Source organism: Vombatus ursinus, unplaced genomic scaffold, assembly GCF_900497805.2.
Source record: "Vombatus ursinus unplaced genomic scaffold, bare-nosed wombat genome assembly UNPS02015255.1, whole genome shotgun sequence".
Lineage (NCBI taxonomy): Eukaryota > Metazoa > Chordata > Mammalia > Diprotodontia > Vombatidae > Vombatus > Vombatus ursinus.
Window position 1 is genome coordinate 39,847,830 of NW_020955033.1, and position 25,149 is coordinate 39,872,978.

Here is a 25,149-nt window from a genome sequence, read left to right on the forward strand (position 1 = left end):
CAGAGTTGATTTCATCTTGCAGAATGATGAGTTTCTGCAGATCTTGAAATCCAGGAAGTCAGCCAGGTAGGAAATGATGAAATGAATTCCCTGGTTACTCTCTTCAGAGAGTCTAGGAGGAGTTCCCAGATATCCATCCTCCACCCTCTCCAACCAGAGGGAGTAAGGGACACTCACAGAGGTGAGAAAGAAAAGCATGCCAGGTATGGGAGACAGTTAGGGTAAAGGCAGAGAATCAGAAGATGGTGTATTGGGGTGAAGAATAGCAAGAAGACCAGTGTGGTTTGACCAAAGTATGCATGGAAGGAATGTGAAATAAGACTGGGAACATAGATTGAAGCCAGATATTGAAGGGTTTTAAACACCAAACAAGAGTTTACATTTGATCCCAGAGGCAATATGGAGCCACTGGAGTTTATTGAGCAGGGGAGGGACGTGGTCAAATTCATACGTTAGGGAAATATAGAAAGATACTTCTTCAAAAGGAACAGGATAAGAAAAAAGGTGAGTGATAGCGGTGGGAGGTAGGAGGTGGAATAGCTTTATATCCTGTATATGTTCAATGGGCTTGCATGTGGGTGTGTGTGTGTGTTTAGTCAGTCAAGCATCATAGGATCATAGAATTACAGCTGGAAGGGATATTAGGTGTCATAAAATCTGACATCCTCCTTTTACAGCTGAGAAAATTGAAGACCAGAGAATCTGTGACTTGCCCTGATTGCAAAGTCAACAAGTGTCTGAGGTGGGATTTGAACCCTGTTCTTCCTGATTTAAAATCCTGTTAAAGGTCCATAGATGCAGGAACAAAAACAATATTGTAATAAAAGCATACTACAGACCACCCAGACAAGAAGTATAAAATAGATAAGAAGTTCTACAAACATCAGAAACCTGGCATGAATGTATTATATAGCAGTGATAAAAATTTCAATTATCTAGACATCCACTGGAGCTCTCTCTACCAAAAGCAGAGCAGTTGATAATTTCTTAGTGTGCCTTAAGTGTAATTTCATCTCTCAAGGGATGTAGTAAGCAAAGAAAAGAATCTACTGTTCTGGGCTTGATTATTGCAATCAAATAAATTGCCAACAAAAATGAAAACAACAAAAACTCTGTTTTTTGCTAAAATAGAAATGATAGGAGTTGAGAGAATATGACCATTCCATTTTATAATGTATGATAAGAGGAGCAGACAGCCATATGTAACCTAGATTTTTGGAGAGCAAATTTCAAACGTTTCAGAGAAATTATAGGAAGAATTGCATGAACTGTAATTCTCTGGGGGAAATTAGCAGGGAGAGATGGGAATCTCAAGGTGAAATTCTGAAGTACCAAGAGAAAACAATTGCAAATGAAGAGGAAAAGAGGGTAGTTGTATAAAGAGACTCATGTAAATGCACATGGAACTCAATGACCTTTGGGGTTTTTTTTAAAGGTGTACAGAAGATATGAACAAGGGTAGGTAACAGGAGGAATATAAAATAAACCAATTAGCTGCAGATTCAGGAACCTGGACTGTGAATATGTCTTAATCAATTAACAAGAACTTATTAATTGCCTAGTATGTTGTAGGCAATGTGCTATGTACATTGGGGATACAAAGACAAAAATAAAACAGTCCCTGCCCTCAAAGATGGGTCTTTCTATCAGGGGAAGCAAAATATAGATATAGATATGGATATAGATCCAGCTAGGTGGTACAGTGGATAGAGCACCGGACCTGAAATCAGTAAGACTCGTCTTCCAGAGTTCAAATCTGGCCTCAGACACATACTAGCTGTGTGACTCTGGGCAAGTCATTTAACCCTGTTTGCCTCAGTTTGCTCATCTGTAAAATAAGCTAGACTAAATAATAGCTAGCATTTTGTATAACACTTTAAGATTTGCAAAGTACAATGGAAAATGGAGAGAATCAGAACCCAAATCTTACTTTCCTTCAAATTTCTCTACCAAGGAGAATGGTTTTTGAACTAGAAAAGAAGCTAATATCCAATTGGGTAAGGAGTTGGTAAGAGAACTGCCTTGGATGAGTTCAGATCCCCAGGCCAAGATGAACTGGGTACTTTTTTGAGGGGGAGAGGAAGGAACCTTGCCTGATGTGATTACTGGGCTACTGTCAATGATCTTTGAAATACTGGAGCAAGGCACAGGTTGCCCCGTTTTCAACAAAAGGGAAGGCAGAGCATGCAAAATGTAAGCCAAAGAGCTTGGCTTTAATTCCTGGCAAAATTATAGAGTGTATTTTTGAAGGGATAATTAGTGAACATCTAGAAAAGGAAGTATTGATCCCAACAGCCTAGCATAGTTACATCAGGAACAAGCTATACCAAGAACAGTTATACTCATTTACTTTTTAGACATGGTTACTAAACTATTCTGTTGTAGTTTACCAAGTTTACCAAGATTTTAGCAAAGCATTTGACAATATTCCATATTTTTCTTATGGAAAAGATAAAAAGCATCTGAGCAAAATGTGCAGTTCTTACCATTTTTTGTGACATGGCTCCCTCTGGCAGTCTGGAGAAATCTGTGAATTCTTTCTTGGAATAATGTTTTTAAATGCATAAAATGAAATAAATAGGATTACAAAGGGAATCAATTATATTAAAACAGTCATCAAAATATTAAAAAGAAAGGAACAAGTGCATGAACCCCAAGAACCCTTGCTGAGATGATGGAAATTTGGTAGATTTAGAATACATAGTAGTTTGGTAGAACTGAATGGTAGAACCAAATAAAAATTGTTAACATTTACATGGCACTTTAAGGTTTACAAAGTGCTTTACACACATCATCTGATTTGACCCTCGCAACAATTCCAACAATTAGGTACTATTATTATTCTCCATTTTACAGATGAGAAAACTAACCTAATCATAACTTGGGGACATAGTTGCTAAGTGTCTGAGACAGAATTCAAAATCAGGTCTTCCTGATTATGAGTCCAGTGCTTTATACCCTGTGCCTCCTAGCATTAGTCATAAAATAGTATGATGTCAAATTAGCATGAAATCTGTAGTGGAGTACCCCAGGGATCTGTTCTTGACCCATTGCTTTTCACATTTTTATCAGTGATTTAGATAAAGGCATAGATTGCATGCTTATAAAATTTGCAGATGACAAGAGGATAAGAGGGATAGCTAACATTTTGGATAACAATCGGGATCCAAAGATATCTTGACAAGCTAGATAGAATACTGGGCCAAGTTCAATAAGATGAATTAAAAAAAAAATTATATATATATATATATGTATAGCAACTTAATAGCCATCAACAAAGTCAATCAAATAAATAAACAAAACAGGAGGCAAAATCTTGCCCCATGCCCTAGTTAGGAAGTACCAAATGAATTAAATAACAAAAAAGCAAAGAAAATGCTTTCTATTCTGTAGTTTCTTCAGGGCCTACCTAGAGGTCTCCTTTCTTTGAGTCTCTTTTCTTTCCTTTTTTTCTTTCTTTGCTTTTAAAAAAAATATGTAGTCATAGTTACTGTTTATATAATTTCAGGTTCTGCTCATTTCCTTCTGCATCACTTCACAATGGTTTTACCAACTTTCCTTATATGCATCATAGTTACTTTTTTTAATGATACCCTCATATTCTTTAGAAAAGCTTTAATGATGCCTTTTTTTTTCATATCTCATTCATGGATATACTTCATTTATGAATGTACCTCATCTCATTAATGGATATACCTCTCCCCTTCTCCCTGTTCCCCCAGTGAGTCTTTTTTTGTGACAGAGAAAAACAGGCAAAACAAATTGACACAGAGAGCCATTTGATAGTGAATGCAGTGGTCTCCTACCTCTCCAGTGAAAGCATGGAGGAATGGGACAGAGAAGGGGGAAAGCATTTATTAAGTACCAGGCAATGTGATAAAACACTTTATAGATATTATCTCATTTGAACTTCATGACAACCCTGGGAGATAGGTTCTATTACCTCCATTTTATAGTTAAGAAAACTAAGGCAAGCAGGTTAAGTGTCTTGCCTGGGGTCACATAGTATGTATCTGAAACTAGATTTGAACCAAGGCAGCTAGGTGACACAGTAAATATAGCTCTGGGCCTGAAGTCAGAAAGACCTGAGTTCAAATTTGGGTTCACATACTAACTTGTGTGACTCTGGGTAAGTCGCTTAACCTCTGTTTGCTTTAGGTTCCCAACTATTAAATGGGGATAATAATAGCACCTATCTCCCAGGGTTGTTGTCAGGATCAAATGAGGTAATATTTGTAAATCACTTAAGTACTTGGCACATAGTAGGCATTATATAAATATTAGTTGTCATTATTTATTATGATTGTTATTGTTTTTCTTATGGAGTCTTCTAGATTCCAGGCCCAGTGATCTATCCATTGAACTATTCTCAGTTTTCAAGGTTTTGCTGTTACTAATAGAAAAGCTACAAATATTTTTTACACAAATGGAATTTTTTATGCTTTTGGTGGGGAAAGAGTCCTTTAAAATAAATTTTGGGTTTCTTCTAGTGAATGTAAGTTAGTTTTCTCCCCCTTCTGCTCTTCTATTAGAAACTAAAAAAAGAAAATAGAAAAAACCAAAACCCTTATAGCAAATATTCATAAGCAAACACCACAAATTCCCACATTGGCCTCATCCAAAAAAATTATGTCTCATTTCGCAGCGTGAGTCCATTTACCTCATTGCCAGAGTTGATAGTGTGTTTGATCATTAATCCTGTTGAGTCATGATTGGCCATTTCATTGATCAGAGATCTTAAGTCTTTAGAGATTGTTTGTTTTTACAGTATTGTTGTTGGTTTATAAATTGTTCTTTGTTATACTCTCTTCACTCTGTATCAGCTCGCATAGATCTTTGCTGAAACCATCCTTTTCATTATTTCTTATGGTACAATAGTATTTCACTCCATTCACATACCATAATGTGTTTATTGTTATTGTTCAGTCATTTTGAGTCACATCCAACTCTTTCTGACCCCATTTTGAGGCTTTCTTGCCAAACATACTGGAGGGGTTTGCTGTTTCCTTCTCCAGCTCATTTTACAGATGAAGAAACTGAAGCAAATAGGATTAAGTGACTTGCCCAGAGTCACACTGCTAGTAAGTATCTAGGCCAGATTTGAACGCAGAAGATGAGTCTTCCTTACTCCAGGCCCTGCCACTCTAACCACTATGCCACCTAGCTGCACCATTCCTCAATTGATGTGCACTCCCTTTGTTTTCTGCCTCTTCACAACTGTAAAAGAACTAGTATAAATATTTTTGTACATTTCAGTCCTTTGGCCTGGGGTGGGGAGCGGGGGTAATCTCTTTGAGGTATAGGTCTAGTAGTGGTATCACTAGGTCAGTGGCTTTGCGTAATTTAATGATTTGGAAAGTTTGAAGTTTAAGTCCAAATTGCTTTCCAGAATAGCTATACTAATTCATAGCTGCATAAACAGTGCATGAATATGCCTGTTTTTCACAATCCTTCCAACTTTTGTCACACACACAGCAGTCAAACCAGCCTAATGGAGAAATGAGGTACCCCAAGGGAGAGATAGGAGGCAGTGTCTACCACAAAATTCAAAGCATCACCCACACCTTTACCATCATCTCCCCTCAGACTGTGCTGGAGACGCCCAGGACCCTGAGCTCAAGTCTTGGAAATAACAAGTATCCCCCAAACCAGGGGTGGGGAACCTATGGCCTCAAGGTCATCTATGACCTTCTAGGTCCTCAGGTGCAGCCTTTTGATTGAGTCCAAGTTTTACAGAAAAAATCCTTTTATTAAGGGGATTTGTTCTGTGAAGTTTGGATTCAGTCAAAGGGCCACTCTTGAGGACCTAGAGGGCCTCATGTGGCCTCATGGCCATACCCATCCCTGCCCTAAACCATCAGACCTGCTTTCAGCCCACCACAGCCCAGCCCCTACAGCAGTTACTGAGAGGAAAAATCACTGTGGAGAGAGAGCTCATTTTTCTCATCACCAGCAGCAACAATTACTTACCAACAGGCAGATGGGCATGGGAACCCTAAGTTGGCAGCACCCCCCAGACCACTAGTCCTATTTCTAGCCCAGCCCTCATAGCCATCATCTAAGGAGATGATTCCTGTGGAGTTAGTCATCCCCACCAAATAATCAACTACCACCCATGGGTGGGCAAGCTAGTCCAGATGAAGCAGCAAGGCACAGTGGGGGAGAGACAGAGAGACATATGCCAAGGAGGTAAGACCACCGTCTCCCCTCAGATCCTGATGAAGATAGCTCAGGACACTGAACCCAAGAGCCTTGAGAATGGCAAAGCTTCTAGCCTAGTGCCCTCAGTCATCATCCTGGGAAGCAATTCCTGGAGAGATGTAGCCCAGCAGCTGCTCCTGCAGGTGCTACAGCCAGATCTGTTGAAGACTCAGCAAAGAAAGGCCTCATCACCAAAGTCCTTGGCACTTTCAGATGGTTCAGCTTCAGAAACTGAGATGATTTTAGCAGTGGAAATGATATTAAAGAAAGCATTACCATCTGCTTTACCACTTTGTTCTAAGAACCACAGAACGTTTTTATCTGCCTTGCGGCTAAAACTTTCCATATGTGTCAGCTCCCCCATTAGAAAGTGGACTATTTGAGAGCAGGGGCTGTCTGACCTTTCTACTTGTACCCCCAGTGCTTTGCACATAGGAAGCACTTAATACATTTTTAGTCATTTTTCTTTATTTTAGTATTTTTATTAAAGTACTAAATTTTATTAATTTATTAAATAGTTTATTTTAATATTTTTAATTTTTTTTTGTCAATTGTATCAATCTGGAGGATATGAGATGAAACCTCAGAGTTGCTTTAATTTACATTTTTTTCAAATCACTAGTACTGTGCAGCATTTGTTTCTCATGTGGCCATTGATAGATTGAATTTCTTCCTTTGAAACTGCCTGTTTATATCATTTGACTATTTATCCATTGGGGAGAGGTTAGAGTCTTAGCAATGGAATCAGTGGGCCAAAAAGTATAATCATTTAGCGACTTTGATTGCATGTTGCCACACTGCCCTTTAAACACTGATACTTCTCTACAGATCTTCTAGATATATTGGAGTGTCTGCTTTCTCACATCCTGGCAAACATTGGAATTTTATCATTTTAAAATATTTTTACCATGTTAGTAGGTATTATTAGATAGTATTTTAACAGTTCCTGAGTTGTATTTCTCTTGATTATTAAGGAATTTGATCATCTGCTCATGTCACTAACAACAGTTTGTATTTTCTCCTTAATAAATCATTCATGCCCTATGGCCATTGTTACTTTGGGGAGTATGCATTATTAGTCTTATAGCCATATCTAGCTATCTAAAATGCATCTGCATTATTACTCCTTACAAATTCTGAATGTCAGACATTTATGTCTGACTATAGGTTTACTTCAAATATATTTACCAATCTTTTTCTTTCTGAGACTGAATTTAAAAGGGATATTTGAAAATCTCAGGTTCCAAAAATTAATTTAATAAGTACAGTATAGTATAGATATGGCTAGATAAACAGCGCTTTTAAAAAATATCTAGGTGTCAAGTGTGGTGGGGTTCTGAGCTACAGTATGGCTAAAGCCAATCCTTCGTCCATACTAAGTTTGGCTTTAATATGGTAAGTCCCCAGGAACAGTGGGCCACAAGTCACCTAAGGAAGGGCAAACTAACCCAGGTTGGAAATGGAGTAGGTCAAAGTGTCCAAGCCAATCAAAGTGGGATTGAATCTGTGAATGATCCCAGACTTGCAGCCTGAGTAATACAGGAGGGAAGGGGGCAGCTAGGTGGCCCAGTGGATGGAGCTCTGGCCTTGGAATCAGGAAAGTCTTAATTGACCACTTGTTGGATTTATGTAGAAGGTGTTCTTGTTCAGGTACAAGACGGGTGAGATGGTCTCCAAGGTTCCTTCCAGCTCTGTGATTCTGGGACTTTGGTTTCTAATGAATAAGTGGCTATTCAAAATCCAGGTTCTGCAGCATCCATACATGGAGTTGTTGAGAATGGTGGAGATTTAATAACATGAAAGAGAACAATAGTACACAATCAGGAATTTTCTAGTATGGCTCACTGATTGGACAAGAATAAAATTTTTAGGGCATTTGGTTTCCAAGGCCTACACTAAAGTTGGAACTTGTTAGTATTCTTTCTCTCAAAGTTAAAATCCAGATTTTGATGACTAGGGTCAATGTACTCAGTATAACTTGTTAAACATTTACAGGATACTAATTAGTGAGAGAGATCTAGTGCAGGAGGTCTGTGAACTTGCATGCATACTTAGTAACTGAGTAGCTTAGTAATGTTGATAAAGTAGGACACACACTAGCCTATTGGAATGTTTAGAATCCCTAAGTAGACTGAGGGGAAATAACTGTGGGAACAAATACCAGTAGATGGATTTTTCTGGCCATCTTACCTGTGGGTATAAATCTATCCAAAAATCAAATTTGCCTGAACCTAATAGTTACTCTGTAAATAAAACATTTGGCTTGTATTTTAAAATTCCCTCACCATTTTATCCTATTAATATAGAATTATCTTACCTTTAAAATTTTGGCAATTAATTATTTTAATATAAGTAGTTAGGGTATATGGGAACAACATTGTATATACTTTTTCACAGTGTTTTTTTAATCTCCAAAATCATTCATTATGTGTAACTTATACTTACATACAAATAATTATTAGGATGTTGAATGTCTACATGTAGTATCCTTTTTTTTTGGTAAGGCATTTGGGGTTAAGTGACTTGTCCAAGGTCACACAGCTAGTACTTGTCAAGTGTCTGGTCTGAGGCCGGATTTGAACTCAGGTCCTCCTGACTTCAGGGCCGGTGCTCTATCCACTGCGCCACCTAGCTGCCCCTCATGTAAGTACCCTTTTGAACTGGACAAACGTGGTGAAATTAGGAATTATATTCTGCGGGCAGAATTTTTCAGTTACATTTACTTTATAGGGCCCGTGTGTGGTTTTGCAAAGTTTTCTGGAGTTGCTGCCATGATACTTTATTGTCTACAAAGAAGCTTATTTGTATAACTCTTGCATATGTGAAGCAGGATTCAGTGAACTACCTTTACAATGTTCTAGACTATGCATTGCCACTGATACTTTGCCATCCTTGGAGGATTGGGATAAGAAAAGTAATACTGGGGGCATCCCCCTTCCCACACATAACACATTTTTTAAAAAAAAAATTTTTATAAAGAACACATTTTTATGCAGCTGAGGACAGATGAAAGTGAACTTCAAGGGGATAAGAAGGCAGCCTCAGGGTCGTAGGTAGAAGTAGGAAGTGGCAATCTACTTGATTTGCCTTACAGTTGGGGAAGGGAGGTTAATAATGGACTGATTCCACATATGTGATACTTAGGCCTTCTATCACTTGTTTGTCACTTTCTTTTTCTAGCCTTGGATGTCCTGGGAAGGCTTTATATCCTCTACAGCAAGCACAGATGAAGCTCACTTATCACCCACTCACTTATCAATCCTTAGATGATAGTCGCATCTCTTACCAAGCAAGGTTGGATTTAAAGACAAGATGAAAAGCTGCCTTACAGCTCCCTTAATAAAATAGGCCCAGGAAATAAATTTTGCTTCTTTGGATATAAGCTAGTCCTTGCCCTTGTTCACCATAACATGGGCTTTGAAGGAAGGATCATAAAATCAAAGATTGGAAAAGTTGGAAAAACCTTTGGAGCAGTGGTGTCAAACTCAAACTCAAATGGGCCCACTAAACCATACATAAGGATCCCTTCTGGCCACATATTGACTTAGAAAACCAAATATTAACATTTTTTATGTTCTATCATATTTTTATTTATTTTTGTTTAACATTTTCCAATTACATTTTCATTTGCCTGGGGCCACCCTTAGCAGGTGAGCAGTGAGTATGACAGTTCTGCCTTAGAGGATATCATGTCCAAATTCCTTTCTTTTACAGAGGAGGAAAATGAGAGGTTAAGTGATCTGTCTAGGATCACACAGTTAGTAAAAAGTTGAGACTCCATTTGAAGCCAGGTCTTCCTCATTCCAAGCCTAGTACCCTATCCACTACATTGCCACTGACTCTGAAAAGTGGGTAGGTCTTAAATACTCAGCAAGAAGGGAGACCATTTTAGATGGAGAGAAAGGTGTGAACAAAAGTTGAGAGGACACATGGTGTTTGGTGAGTAATGAGTAAGCAAGTTTTGCTATAGCAGAAGGCTACATTCAGGAGCAGTGGATTATAAATTTAGACAGGCAACTGCTGAGACTACACAGGCTTCTAGGTGGAGGGTTACTCACTGTGGGTGTGGTTATTTTCTATTTCCTGGACTTAATCACCATGCCTCAACTGCCCCCTGGTTATACTCCTGTGGGCTCTTCCTCTATTTTGGAGAAGAACCCCAGTTATCCCTCATTCTGTAGACTCAGTTACCATGCCCCTACTCTGGTACCTTCTTACCTGACCTCTCTCCTATCCTCGTTCACATGTTGTCATCCCTCATTAGAATGTAAGCTCCTTGAGGGCAGGGACTGTTTCTTTTTGCTTCTATTGGTATCCCCAGTACTTAGCACAGTGCCCAGAACATAGTGAACACTTAAAAAATGCTTATTGGCTTACTGACCAAAAAATAAAAATTAGATAGGAAAGCACCAAATTGGATAGGGCCTTGAATGCAAGTCTAAGGAACTTGAGTGGATTCCATTCTTTTAATTGCACCACTGATACTTTTTGAACCACTGACACCTCTTTTTTTTAAACTTTTTTTCTTTTTTGGTAAGGCATTTGGGGTTAAGTGACTTGCCCAAGGTCACACAGCTAGTATGTGTCAAGTGTTTGGTTGGAGGCCGGATTTGAACTCAGGTCCTCCTGACTTCAGGGCCGTTGCCCTATCCACTGTGCCACCTAGCTGCTCTACTGACACCTCTTAATAACACCTCTTCCATAGAACCTTTTCTTATTTGAAAACAGTTAAGGACAAATGGACACTTTGTATGTAGTTTATCATTGTCATATTTTGTATTTACTTATCTACGCTTTCCTCTAACACTCCTGCCCCCATAAACTCTTTAAGAACAGACTTTACTTTTTCTTAAATGTAGCTCTAGTTTAAATAGCCTTTCTGGTAAAGACTGCTTATTGGTACTTTATCTTTGAGAAGGAACAGAATCTTGAAGAGATAATTTTACTGTCATCTGGAAACTTTGCCAAGAAGAGAAAGAAATGAAAGCTTCTTTGCTGAGAGACTGAGTGAATTAACTATAACACTGAGAAAGACTGGAGGGACATTTTGACAGAACTGAGTTTAACTCTTAATCTGTGAAGAAGAGAGATATCCTGAAGAGGGTTCTTGAAAGACTTTCAAGCATCATCCTGAGAAAACTCTGTTGCCTGTGTCTGTGAAGAAGTCAGCAGTTAGAGTTGATTGCTAGAGGGAATTCTGGTCGTGATCTTCCTCACGGCTGATGCATGGCTGAAATATGTCTTTGTATCATTTGTTACACTGCTAACAAATTGTAATATTAATGGTTATTTTAAGCCTGTTGAAAGAGCAAGTTGAAGTGAAAGATTATCAGAAAACAGATTTCTTTTGTTTATTTATAAACTAGAGTGGGAGCTTTTTAATGAGAGTGTGCATTTTCATCAATTTGGCAGCAAGGTAGCATAATAGATAGAGGGCCAGACATGGAGTTAAGAAGTTGTTATTGTTTAGTCATGTCCAACTCTTTGTAACCCCATTTGGGGTTTTCTTGGCAGAGATATTGGAATGGTTTGCCATTTCCTTTTCCATCTCATTTTTACAGATGAGGTAACAGGCCAGCAGGGTTAAGTAACTTGCCCAGGGTCATGCAGCTAGTAAGTGTCTGAGGCCAGATCTGAACTCAGGAAAATGATCCAGCACTCTATCCCCTGTGCCCCCTAGCTACCCAGAGTTAGGAAGATCTAAGCGCAAATACTTCCTTGGACACTAGCTGTGTGACCCTGAATGTAACCTCTCTCAGATTCAATTTCCTCATTGTAAAATATGGATAAAAAAAGCATGTACCCTATGAGGATCAAAATAAATAATATATGTAAAGCATTTTGCAAACTTTAAAGAGTTATATAAATGCTAGGCATTATTATTATTGTTAGTTATGGGAAAATATCAAAACACATCCCTAGATTGATTGCCTTAGGCGCAGTGATGTAAGTCATGCTATTGGAGAGGGCTTGAACATATATATGGAAATTGTAAATCTAAGTTCAAGAAAAGAATAGAAAGAAACAGATTTCTGTTAAAGCCAGTTCATTTGCATCTCTATTTGATTTGCTAATGACTTTCTGAACCTTAAATTGATGGCAGCCAAGACATGTTCACAACAAATTTAGTTCATTATCAATATTCTGGACTTCAGCACTTTAATTTATAGCCCAAGGCATATCCACTTCTTTTTATTCCTATAATAAAGCAAGTAAATTACAACACATAAACATATAAATACTTATATTTATCAAAAAAATAAAAAGCATAAACCCAAGCTTACAGCATTATGTAGCAACACTGATGTCAGACCTAGAAGATAATAGGGATTTAAATGTATAATTCTACACAGATATAACACACCCACTAGAAAACATTAAAAAAAAATTTTTTTTCTAAAAGCAAGTCCATTTCAGAGACAAGTGAAAGAACATCTTTTCAGTTGTATACTTCTGGCTAACATGGGAGGAGGGAAAAGATGGGAAGGGAATGAGCACTTATATAGCACCTATTATGTGTCAGGTACTGTGCTGAGTGCTTTACAAATATCTCATTTGCACCTCACAATATCCTTAGAAGGTAGGTGTTGTGATTATCCCCATTTTACACTTGAGGAAACTGAGGCAAACAAAGGTGAAGTGACTTGCACAAGGCCACTCAGGTAGTATATATCTGAGGCTGAATTTGAATTCAGGTCTTCCTGACTCCCGGTCAGGAAGTCTATCCACTGCACCACCTAGCTGACTTGTCTTGTGTTATAATAATAGATTTTGTGCATAAAGGTTTATCTGCCTGTATTAGAATAGAGTTTTCTTATTTCTAAAAATGTTTTATTATGATATGGTCAACAAATCCTGACTTTTTTTTATACAAAGAATAGAAAAAAATGTGATTGTATATTATACCATGAATTTCTATTATACATGGCTTTTAATTAGCATATTATTTAAAGTGTGGTTTTGAAATTTTGCATGTTTCAATACTACCCTGCTTCACTATGTCCCCTTATGAGTTTCTTTCTGTTCTCTTCTGTGTGTGTTTTTATGCTTCATTGAGGTTTTTTCTTTATTTTTTCCCCTCTTCTTCCCCTCCCCACCCTTCCCTTCCCCTTCCTCCTCCTCTGTCTTCTCCTTCCTCTCCTTCTCCTTCTTTTCTCCCTCCCTCTCCCTCTGTCTTTCCCTAGTCCACTCCCTCACCCTCTCCCTCTCTCTTTCTTTCCTCCATCTCCTCCCCTCCCCTCCCTTCCCCCTTCTCTTTTTCTCTTCCCCTCTCTTCCCAGAATCACTATCACTACTGCTCTCCACCTACTCAAATATCTGCCTCCCCTATTCCTCTCAAATAAAAATTCTTCCTTATACAAATAGATGTAATCAACAAAAAACAAATCCATACATTGGTCATGTTGAAAGTGTATACCTCATTCTCTACCTCTAAACTATTAGCACTCTGCCAAGAAGTGGGAAGCATGATCCATCCATCAGTCTTCTAGAGACAGTGTAATTGGTCATTACACTAAACAGAGTTCTTAAGTTTTTCACAGTTGTTTTTCTTTAGAAGCTGTTGTCATTGTATAAATTGTTCTTCTGGTTATGCTCACTTTACTCTGCATCAGTTCATACAAGTCCTCCCAGGTTTCTCTGAATCTGTCCTTTTCATCATGTCTTATGGCACAATAATATTTCATTTCATTCATATACCATAATTTGTTAACTCATTCTCATTTATAGGTGTACACTTTGCCCCCAGTTCTTTGCTGCAAGAAAAACTGTTGCTATGAAATTATTTTTTTTGTTGTTGTTTTTGAAAAAAAAATATAGGTCTTTTACTTTTTCTCTGATTTCTTTGGGATATACACACCTATAAGTGGCCTCACTGGGCTAAAAGGTTTAGTAACTCATGGTTTAATGACTTTGGGGCAGGGTATAGTATAGTTCTAAATTTCTTTCCAGAATGGTTGTACTATTTTACAGCTCCCCCAAAAGTGCATTAGTATGCTGTTCTTCCCAAATGCTTTCCAGCAATTGTCATGATTCTTTTTTGTCATTTTTATCAATCTGATGGGTGTGAGGTAGAACTTCAGAGTTTTTACAATTTGCATTTCTCTTATCATAAGTACATATTCGGAGGCTTTTCCTCAAATGGTTGTTGATAGCTTTTATGTGTTGATAATTGTTGTTGTTGTTGTTGTTGTTGTTTATCCTTCATTCTGGAAGAGACATCACTTTGACTTCAGGAAGGTGATGTCCTGACTTGCAAGTGAATTGGATTCAAGTGAGGCAGGGCTGTGCAAAGTCACCAGCCTCACTCCCTCCTCTGAAGCCATCTGGGTCCAGTGGCAAGATCAGGACGACTGGAGATGGCCCTGGATGCAGTGGGAGACTTTGGCCTTTTGAAGTAAAGGTCTTTCCCAGGTCTCAGTTTGTCTGAGGCAATGCCCATTCAGTGATTAAGGCTAGAAAGGAATGGGGCAGAGAATGGCCTCTTTTACCTAGTCATAAAGAAAAAAAAATCAATCTGGAAGGGTAGGACTCTGGGGGTTTCTGACCAAAACAGAAACAATTACTATATACACTCACTCGGAGCCATCAGAGCTCAAATAATGACCAAATGAGGCTTGGGCTGGGCCCCATTGTTGGCCAATCAATGAGAGCCAGAATGATTTAGGTTTAGGCCTGACCTTTAAAAAAGAAATCTAGCCCTTAAACCCCAAGGTTTCAGCAATCAAAATTTTATATTTCTTTGGGTAGAGCACCCACAGGTAAGTTTATAATTCCCTATGTGGACAGAGGGAGAAAAAGGAAGAGAAGAAGGAAGGGAGGGAGGGAGGAAGAAAGGAAGGAAGGAAGGAAAAAAAGAAAGAAAGAAGAACCTGTGTTGCCTAACTGCTCCTCACAGATTGTCCATTGTTGGTTGTTTGTCCTTCGTTCTCAAAGAGGACCGTGACATCTGGAAGGTGATGTCATGACTTGCAAGTGAATTGGATTTAAGTGAGGCAGGGCTGGGCAAAGTCACCAGCCTCAGTCTCTCCTCCAGAGCCATCTGGGTTAAATAGTGGATATAGTGCTAGATTTGGAGTCAAGAAGATGAATTTGAATCTTGCCTCAGCAACTTATGTTTGACTCTTAGGAAAGTCACTGAACCTCTTTCAGCAGTAGTTCCCTTATCTCTGAGATGAGTATAATAATAGTGCATACTTCAAAGATTTGTTGTGAAGACAAAAAGAGATAATCTATAGTCAGCATTTTGTAAGCCTTGAAGCACAATATGTAGTTTCGCTGTAGTTATTATTGTTAGCTTATCTTTCTTCTTTTGAGAACTGCCTCTTCATATCCTATAACCATTTATCTATTGGGAAATTGCTTTTGTTCTGATATACTTGCATTGATTACATCTACACACGTACATCTTGGATCAGAACTTTGTTAGAGAAATTTGCTACAAAGATTTTCCTCAGTTAACTCTTTCCGTTTTAATTCTAACTGTATTGATTTGGTCTGTGCAATGTAATCTGTCCAGTTTATCTTGTGATCTTTTCTATCTCTTATTTGGTCAATAATTCATCTACTATCCATAGCTGTGAAAGGTATCTCCCTCCTATCTCTCTAATTTGTTTATGGTATGACTTTTTATATCTAGGACTTTAGAGCTTATTGCATTATGCTGTGTGAGATATTGGTCTAAATCTAATTTCTTCCAGGCTACTTTTCCAGTTTCTCAACAGTTTTTGCCAAAGTCCTTGGGTTTCTGGAACACAATGTGACTATGTTTGATTGCTTCTGGGTCTTTTATACTTAATCCACAGAACAGCTTGCCTATGTTCATGATTATTGCTTTGTAGTATAGTTTGAGATCTGGTACTGCTAGATTCTCTTCCTTCCTGATTGTTTTTTCATTATTTCCCTTGACATTCTTAACCTTTTGTTCCTCCAAATGAATTTCTGTTATTGGATTTCTAGTTCTATAAAATATCTAAGTAGTAATTTGGTGTGGCACACTAACTGTGTAAGTTAATTTGGTTAATATCATTTTAATTATTTTAGCATGGCTCAAATATGAGCCATTAATGCCTCTCCAATTATTTGTGTCTTTATTTCTGTAAAGTGTGTTTTTAGTTGTGTTCATATAATTCCTATATGTATAGTTGTGTTCATATAATTCCTATATGTATATTGGTAAATTGATTCCATACACACACACACACACACACATACACACTTACAACATATACATTATGTAGAGCTTACTGGTACACTCCCCCATCTTGATTCCAAAGATGATATTCAATAAGGGGAGGAATATATTTGACTAGATGATGAGAATGAGTTTAATTTGTCACCTACATTTTGTTTTAGATTATTAAAAAAGCCCTTACCGAGGAAAAACGTGTGTCCACAAAAACATCAGCTGCAGATCTTGTGACAGAAACAGATCATCTTGTGGAAGATTTAATTATTTCTGAACTAAGGAAGAAGTTCCCTTCCCATAGGTAAGGGTATTACAAGGGGGGATGGGAATAGTTACAATAATGAGGGAGAATGCTTGTGGGACAAATGTAGGCAGAGGCATAGTTACGGCCTCTGTTATTTGTTTTGCTGCTGCAGGCATGTCTTCCCAAGAAAAGCTTGGCCCCAAATGGAGCCAGCAGTTGTGTTCTATCTAAGGGAGTGCCTTTATGTGTTTCTTTACTAGAAGCTATTATTCCATTCTTCTTTTCTGTCTACAAAGTTATAGGTCAAGGAATGATTGTAAGAATAAGGCTGAGAGAAATTTTTCTCCCTACTGTGTTCAGAAGGGTATGTGTGGGGGAACCACTTCCTTTTTCCCCTTCTTCCACCTAGTAGAGATAATGACTTATTCAATATGTATGTTAAATGGTGGCTTTATTTTTAAATTTAAAATTAATAACATTATTCTAGAAAACCATTCCCCAGGGATTTGGGGGGTGAGGAGGTGGGGAGAGACATTACTTGACTGAAAAGTAATCTTTAAAAAGAACTTGGGGTTATGGAAACAACTGATAGCCAAGCTGTGATAGTAATTAAAACTGTTCTATAAATGAGCTGAGACTTGTTGGCCCTCCTCAGGCATGGAACAGGGTGATCCAGAACGGAATGTGAACTTTAAAACAGGTAGTAGTAGTAAGGAGTCTGGCCTTCAGAGGGAAACAATTCAATGCAGAAGTGCTCAGTAGAAAGATGGTACTGGCCACGTGGCCGCTATTAAGATTCTAGCAGTTAGGTGACATGGTGGATAGAGCTATGGACCCGTGGTCAGAAAAGACTTGAATTCAAAACTAGCCTCAACAACTGTGTGACTCTGGGCAAGTCACTTAAAACTCTGCTTGCATAAGTTTTTTTTTCTGCAAAGTGGGGATGATAATAGCACCTACCCTCTAGGGTCATTGTGAGGATTAGCTGAACTAATATTTGGAAAATGCTTTCTAATCCTTAAAGACCTATATAAATCCTACCTATTATTATTGTTACTACTATTATTATTACTATTTGTTAGCTTAAACACATAGGTCAGGTGATCTTAACTTGGGGTCCATTACTTGTATTTTGATAACTATTTCAATATAATTGGTTTCCTTTGTAATCGTATATATTTTTTATTTTATTTTGTGCTTTTAAAACATTATAAGAAGAGATCCCTACATTTCACCAAACTGCCAAAGGGGTTCATGATACAAAAAAAGGTTAAGAACTGCCTGCTATAGGTGGAAGAAGCTGAAGTTCACCAAAGGATAGAACCCATCAATACAACCAGCAAATGTATATTCTTTAGGCAAAGAGAACAGACCAGAAAGAAATGGGCCAAGACAAACACGTCAGGAGTCTAGTGCTAGAGAAACCTTCAGGAAAAGCATCATTGTGACTGGATGAGCCAATAGCTTCCTTATCCAAGGAGCCGTGTAGGAACCCTGTAGGCCCAAGCAACAGCAGAATAGAATTATAGCATAATCGGGGCCAGAATAGAGCCATCCCTTTAGATGAGATTAAGGATTTTCCAGGATCCTATAATTACAATTTTACAATCTCCAAATTTCTTAAATATGCAAGAGTTATAACAGCTTTTACCAATGATAAGAGAAGGCATATCCCTTTACAGTTAGAAATGCATAGAAGTGTTTCTCACAGATCCTTACACATAACCAGTTTCCATTGACCATTCTTCGCTCATGAAATGAATGATCAGACTCTTTTTGATGTTGACACGTCAGTTTCTCAGCTGTCTTTCTTCATGACCTCATGCTGCCCTCATTTCTTCTTGGACTCCTTAGGTTATTTTAGGGGTTGCCAAATTCTCTCCATGAAATACACTCTCTGCCAATGGGTGTTGGTAACATTTTTTGGTAGATGAATTTCTGTTTTGACTCCCATTAGTATGAATCTGGAGTGTGACTGAAAGAGTTAGCTTAAAAGTAAGAGAACAAACATTTTTCAACCTCTTTCTTAAATATACCTGTATCTCTCTCTATGGTGGCCAGAAAACACTGCAAGCAGAAATACCATACAGATGCAAAGTAACAAACATGTTCTGGTTATATTTTCTTTTTTATAGGCCTTATCATTCTTAGCAATGCCACAGTGCTCTTGGCTAATGGTCCTTTATGTTCTAACCCCAATTTTGCTTTGCCTACTTTCCCTATTTTTTAATTTATTATTAAACTAGGATGTCTAACATCTCTTTAAAAATTCATAAGCTTTTAAAAATTGTTGTGTTTTGGGTTGTTTGGCCAGGGCAACCACATTAATCATCTTGATTGCTTTTATTCTTGATGTAGTAAGTCAACCAAAATGCTATTTTGGGCTGCCTTTAGGAACTACCCTAGTACTTGAGGTTTCTGTAGCGATATGGGAAAGAAATGATTCCTGTAACCTGGGTGTAGTTGAAATGGGACACTGCCAAGTTATTCAGAATACTGATCAAGATTCTGAGGTCACTGTGAGGCTGAATATGATTAAATTAGTGTTGCTTCTGGATTTTTAAAAACCAGTTTACTCTGATAAATCTGACTTTGAAATTGCATGGTCTAGTGGGTGTTTTGGCAACAGATAATATAGATATTATTTTGTTTGAGCTTCTGTGTAAATCTACAGTAAGTCTGCAGTCTACTCAGGCAAATATCCTTTATTGTGTAATATAGGATTTAATATTTTAGTAAGGTAGATATTTTACCTGTAGGACCTAAGCAGAACCATAAAATAAGTTAAAACACTTGGTTCTGCTAATGAGACAGCTAAATGGTACAGTGTATATAATGTGGGACTTCGAGAAAGGAAGACAAGTTCAAATCCTACCTCGGATGCTTAACTAGCTATGTCATATTCTGGACAATTCACTTACTCTCTCTTAGCTTCAATTTCCTCATCTGTAAAAAGAGGTGAATAATAGCAACTACTTCACCAGCATAATTGTGAGGAACAAAAGAAGTAGCATAAATACTTTGCAAACCTTAAAGTGCTTTGTAAATGCTAGCTGTTATTATTATTGTTTATCTTGTTATTTATTATTATTCATCCACTAACCAACAGTGTTACTTTGGGCAAGTCTTTATCCTCCCTGAGCCTCTGTTTCCCCAACTGAGATTCTATGACTTTTATAAAAATGAAGTCCTGGATGGGATAACAAAAAAAAAATCATTACAAAAATGGGAAAACTGTGTTCTTTGGTTAATGGTGTTGACACTCATTTGTTTGTCATTTAAAGTCCTTCACAACCTGGCCCCAATTTACCTTTCCAGCGTTTCCTCCTCTTCCAGTAACCTCTGACCTAGTCAAACTAAGCTTCTTGTTATCCTCACCTACACAGCCCTCTACCTTCCTTCTCTGTGGGTTTGCATTGATTATCCCTTATGCCTGGAATGCTGTTCCTCCTCACACCTACCTCATAGAATCCTTTCTGTCAAGGCTCAGTTCAAGTTCTACCTTCTAACAAAAACCTTTCCTAATCTCCCCAGTGGCTAGTGTCCTCTCTCCCTAAACTACCATGTATTTGTTCTTCATAGACTTAATATATGTAGGTGTTGTCTCTCCTGATAGAATGTAAAGTTCCTTGAGAGCAGGTTCTGGTGATGGATGGAACTGTGTCAGCTTTCTTGAACTAAGTAAAGAGAAGCTTATCACCTACAGGCTTCCACTGGGTGCTGAAGTCTTTGCCAGGAACAACAAATGAAACTAATAAAAATATAGAATGATCTTTAGTCTTGCACATCACTCTAATGTGCTCAGGAAAGAAAGGGGGCAGAGGGTTCTCTAAGAATAAGTTTTTTAAGTGGTCACAAATAGCAATTCAACTTTTCATCCTCTAAATGTCATATCTTTATCCAGAGACCAAGAAGATTATGTAGCACTAGAAGATCTGAATTTTTATATTCTTATTGCCATTCCCATTATACATGAAACTTGACGGCATAAGTAAGTTCTGGCTAAGTGGAAGTTTAAAAAGATAAGATAAAAATATAAGTTTTTTTAATTTAACTTTATTTTTAGTTTTCAACATTCACTTTTATAAGATTTTGAGTTTAAATTTTTCTCCCCTCTCTCCTCCCCAAGATGACATGCAATCTGATATAGGCTATACATGTATAATCATATCAAACATATTTCCACATTAGTCATGTTGTAAGAGAAGAATTAGAACAAAAGGGAAAAACCATGAGAAAGAAAAACAAAAAAACAAACAGAAAAAGAAAATAGTATCCTTTGATCTTCATTCAGACTCCATAATTCTTTCTCTGGATGTGGATAGCATTTTCCATTATAAGTCTTTTGGAATTGTCTTAAATGATTGCATTGCTGAGAAGAACTAAGTCTAACATAAAGTCAGTCATCATAGAATGTTGCTGTTACTGTGTACAACGTTCTCCTGGTTCTGCCCACTTCACTCAGCATAAGTGTTTTGTTTTGTTTTGTTTTTTAAGGAGCTAGCAATTGGTTTTACAAAGGCAATAATAAATAACATTTCTTAACTTCTTTCATTTTACTATGGTCATGATGAACTTAAGCAAAAAGACCAAAAATCATTGTATTTCCAAAATTTCTCTTTCTATTATGAACTAATGGTGAAAAATATGTTGGATCAGGATCCTCCAAGAACTAAGATCCACCCAACTAGGTCAATATGCACCTTAACACTTGATAGTTTCTAGGTGAAAACAGACACAGGGAGTATAGCCAAAAAAAAAATTTTTTTTAAACATACCACACCATATCTATGGAGTCAAAAGGCAGTGGGCACATCCAGCACTTTTATCAAAGCTTACAGAGAGGAAGTGACCAATTAATGGCATCATTGTTTTTAGAAGACTTTCCATTCATATCCTCAGTTAATTAGAGCAAAGGTCAAAATGTACAACACATTAAAATAAAGGATAAATGAATGAAAGAATGAAAATGCCTTTATTAAGCAATTACTATAAGCCAAGCACTGTGCTAAGTTCTGGGGTATGGATACAAAAGTAATACAATCTGTCCTCAAGGAGTTTATATTCTAATAGGGGGAAATAGCACATATAGAGGAGTTGATGAACATGCCCTTTCCAAAAGCAATTGGAAGGATTGATTTGTTTGGGAGAGGGGAGACAGGATACACATGTGCTGGCAGGTCACATGTCAAGAAGATGGCTGGGATGGCATGTAGAGTATGACTGAGGGTGGCTTTATATAGTGGGTCATGCAATTCAGTGATCAACAAGCATTTATTAAGCACTTACACTATGTGAGGTACCCTGCTGAACGCTAGAGATGCAAACAAAGGCAAACAACAGTTTCTGCCTCCAAGCAGTATGCTTTCTAGGAAACAAGATATAAATGATTAGGTACATATGACATATGTACATAATATATATATATATGTGTATGTATGTATGTATATATGTATATATGTATGTATAAATGCCCCCTTGCTAGTAGGCCAGTGTACTTGGCATGGAGAGGAGTAAAGTGTGGGAAGACAAGAAAGGTAAGAAGGATTCAGGTTATAAAGAGATATTAATGCCAAACAGAGGACTTTATATTTGATCCTGGAGGTAATAGGACAACTCAAGTCCTAGGGCATGGTTTCAGTTTGAAAACTTATTTGAGTTCTAAATTTTCTCCCCATCTTGTACCCTTCCCCCTCCTCAAGATGGAGTGCATTCTGAATACCTCTTTCCCTAATCTGCCCTCCCTTCTATCTTCCCCACCGCCTCCCCCCCCCCACCGCCCCTTCTCTTATCACCTACCCCTTCTATTTTCTTGTAGGGCAGGATAGATTTCTATACCCCATTGCCTGTATATCTTATTTCCCAGTTGCATGTGAAAATAATTTTTAACATTTGTTTTTAAAACTTTTGGTTCCAAATTTTCTAGAAGCATTTTTAATAGGACAAGAGATTGCATATGTGAGTAGGTGAGAGTAAGGAGTCAAGGATGACACCAAGATTAAATGCTTGGATGACTTCCCTCACTAATAAATAGTAAATTTGACTTTTTTTTTTTAGGCAATTGGGTTTAAGTGACTTGCCCAGGGTCACATAGCTAGTAAGTGTCGAGTGTTTGGTCTGAGGTTGGATTTGAACTTAGGTCCTCCTGATTTCAGGGCCAGTGCTCTTTCCACTGCGCCACCTAGCTGCCCCAAATAATAAATTTGGGAAGAAGGGAGTGTTTGGGGAGAAAGAAAGATAATTAATTCTGTTTTGGACATGTTGAGTTTAGATGCCTACCACATGTCCAATTTGTGATATCTAAAAAGGCAGTTGGTTACATAAGACTGGAGCTCAGGAGGGAGATTAGAGCTGTATATGGAATCTTGGTGGCACAGTAGATAGAGTGCCAGGCCTACAGTCAAAAAGACTCATCTTCTTGAGTTCAAATCTGGCCTCAGAAACTTAATAGCTGTGTGACCGGAGGCAAGTCACTTAACCCTGTTACAAAACTTAATCAGTTTCCTCATCTATAAAATGAGCTGGAGAATAAAATGACAAACTACTGTCTTTGCCATGAAAACTCCAAATGGGGTCATAAAGAGTCGGACACAACTGAAATGACTGAACAACAACATGGAATCTTGTAATCATCTTTGTAGGCATGATAATTGAATCCATGGAAGCTGATGAGACCACCAAGCAAGATAATAAATAAAGAGGGAGAAGAGTGCCCAGGACAGAGCCTGGAGTGACTTTCACATAGTCGTTTGTCGTGACCTGGATGAAGATCCAGTAAAGGGGACTGGAAAGTGGTTGGAGAACCAGGAGAGAATAGTGGCATAAAAAACTAGAGAGGAAAGACTTTCCAGGGGAAGATGCTGATGATTGACAGCTGCATAGAGGTCACGAATGATGAGGATTGAGAAAAGCCATTTGGTTTGTCCATTTAAAGGTCATTGCATACTTTAGAGGAAGTAATTTCAATGGAATGTTGAGTTTAGACTCTAATGAGAGAAGAGGATGCAAAAGCACCTTATGTGGGCAGCTTTCACAGAGTTTAGCCAAAAAGGGGAGGAACTATAGGGTGATAGTAGGAAGGATCAGATTAGAGAGTATTATCTCTGACTTTTCCTTCTCCTTCACCTTTCATATATAATCAGTTACCAAGTCCTCTCCAATATCTGTCCATAACATATCTCTCAATTCTTCCTCTTCTTAATTCCCACTGGCCCTCACTACCACCTGCCTCAACTATTGTAATCGGTATTTTCATCTCTACTGTCCCTTTTCTCAATATATTCTTCATACTGCAGCCAACCTAATGTTCTTTATTCCTAGGTCTATATCTCACTTTTCTGTTGAGACATCTCCAGTGCCTTTCTATTATTAACTTGACACAGTTCAGAATTGTTTGGCATTCAAAGCTTTCCAGTTTGGTGACAGTCTACCTCTCCAGCCTTATCCTATATTGTTCTTCTTCATATACTGCATATTGCAACCAAAATTATTCTCAGTTCCCAGAAAAATCCTGGACTTCCTGTCTTTGTTCATGTAATTTCCTATGCCAACAATATTTTCTCACCCTTTTTCAACTGCTGGAATCCCAACCCATTCTTCTGTTCCTTCTTTTTGAAGAATACTTTTTTTTGAGGCCTCTTTTCTTTGCATCATAGTCATTTTTAGAAAGACCTCTTTTCCCCTCCCCCATTTAGCCTTCCCTTGCAACAAAGAAAAAATACTAAGTAAAATACCTAACAGTACTATCATGTGATAATGTGTATATAATATTGTGCCCCAGGAGCCTCTATCTCTCTGAGTCCATTGTTTAAAGGACATCTCAAGTGCTACCTTTTCCATGAAGACTTCTCCGGTTCTGCTTGTCAGTAACTGTCCCAATTCTTCCTGTCTCTTCCTCTAGGATTTTAGTTTTTATTTTAATCATGTATTTATCATGTGATATTCCATATTACAGCTATATGTGTAGGGACTGTGCCTTTTCACTCCCAACCTATAGCACAGAGCTCTATACATAGTAGGCACTTTATAAATGTTTGTTACTATTACTGAAGAGAAGTTAACCTCATGGAGTCATAGAATTTGGAGCTAAAATTAGAGGTCATCTAGTTCAGGGCTTCTTAAACTTTTTCCACTCGTGACCCCTTCTGACCCCTTTCTCAGTGGCAGCATTCCTTGCTGTTGCATGGCCTAAGGGCATGCACAGTGCAGAGTGTGCATGCTTTGTGTTCAGAACTAAGGCTGCAATGAAGTTGCTCCGTACAACATGGACAAGCACTGCCAGAAACACCTCGGATTCATTCCGTGTTTGATTTTGAATTAATTTTTGGTTGTTGCACATTCAGAAACCTTTTACTGTTGCTAAATTTTTCGCGACCCCTTCACAGTTGAAGAAGCACTGATCTAGTTCAATCTTGCTTGCCAGGTGGGGAAACTGAAGCTCAAATAATCGAAATGTTTGGCCGAAAACATATTAATAAGAGTCAGAGCCGAGATTCCAACCCAGGTCTTCTGAATCCAA

General features: G+C 38.0%; 1 protein-coding gene across 1 annotated transcript in view; it reads left to right on the plus strand.

The window, feature by feature from the left end:
* The window catches only part of LOC114031928 (inositol monophosphatase 2), a 77,021-nt gene that overhangs the window by 18,877 nt on the left and 32,995 nt on the right, over positions 1-25,149 (plus strand). The window contains exon 2 of the mRNA XM_027847143.1: positions 16,555-16,688. Coding sequence (XP_027702944.1) covers positions 16,555-16,688 — 134 coding nt within the window. The remainder of the gene's footprint in view (positions 1-16,554; positions 16,689-25,149) is intronic.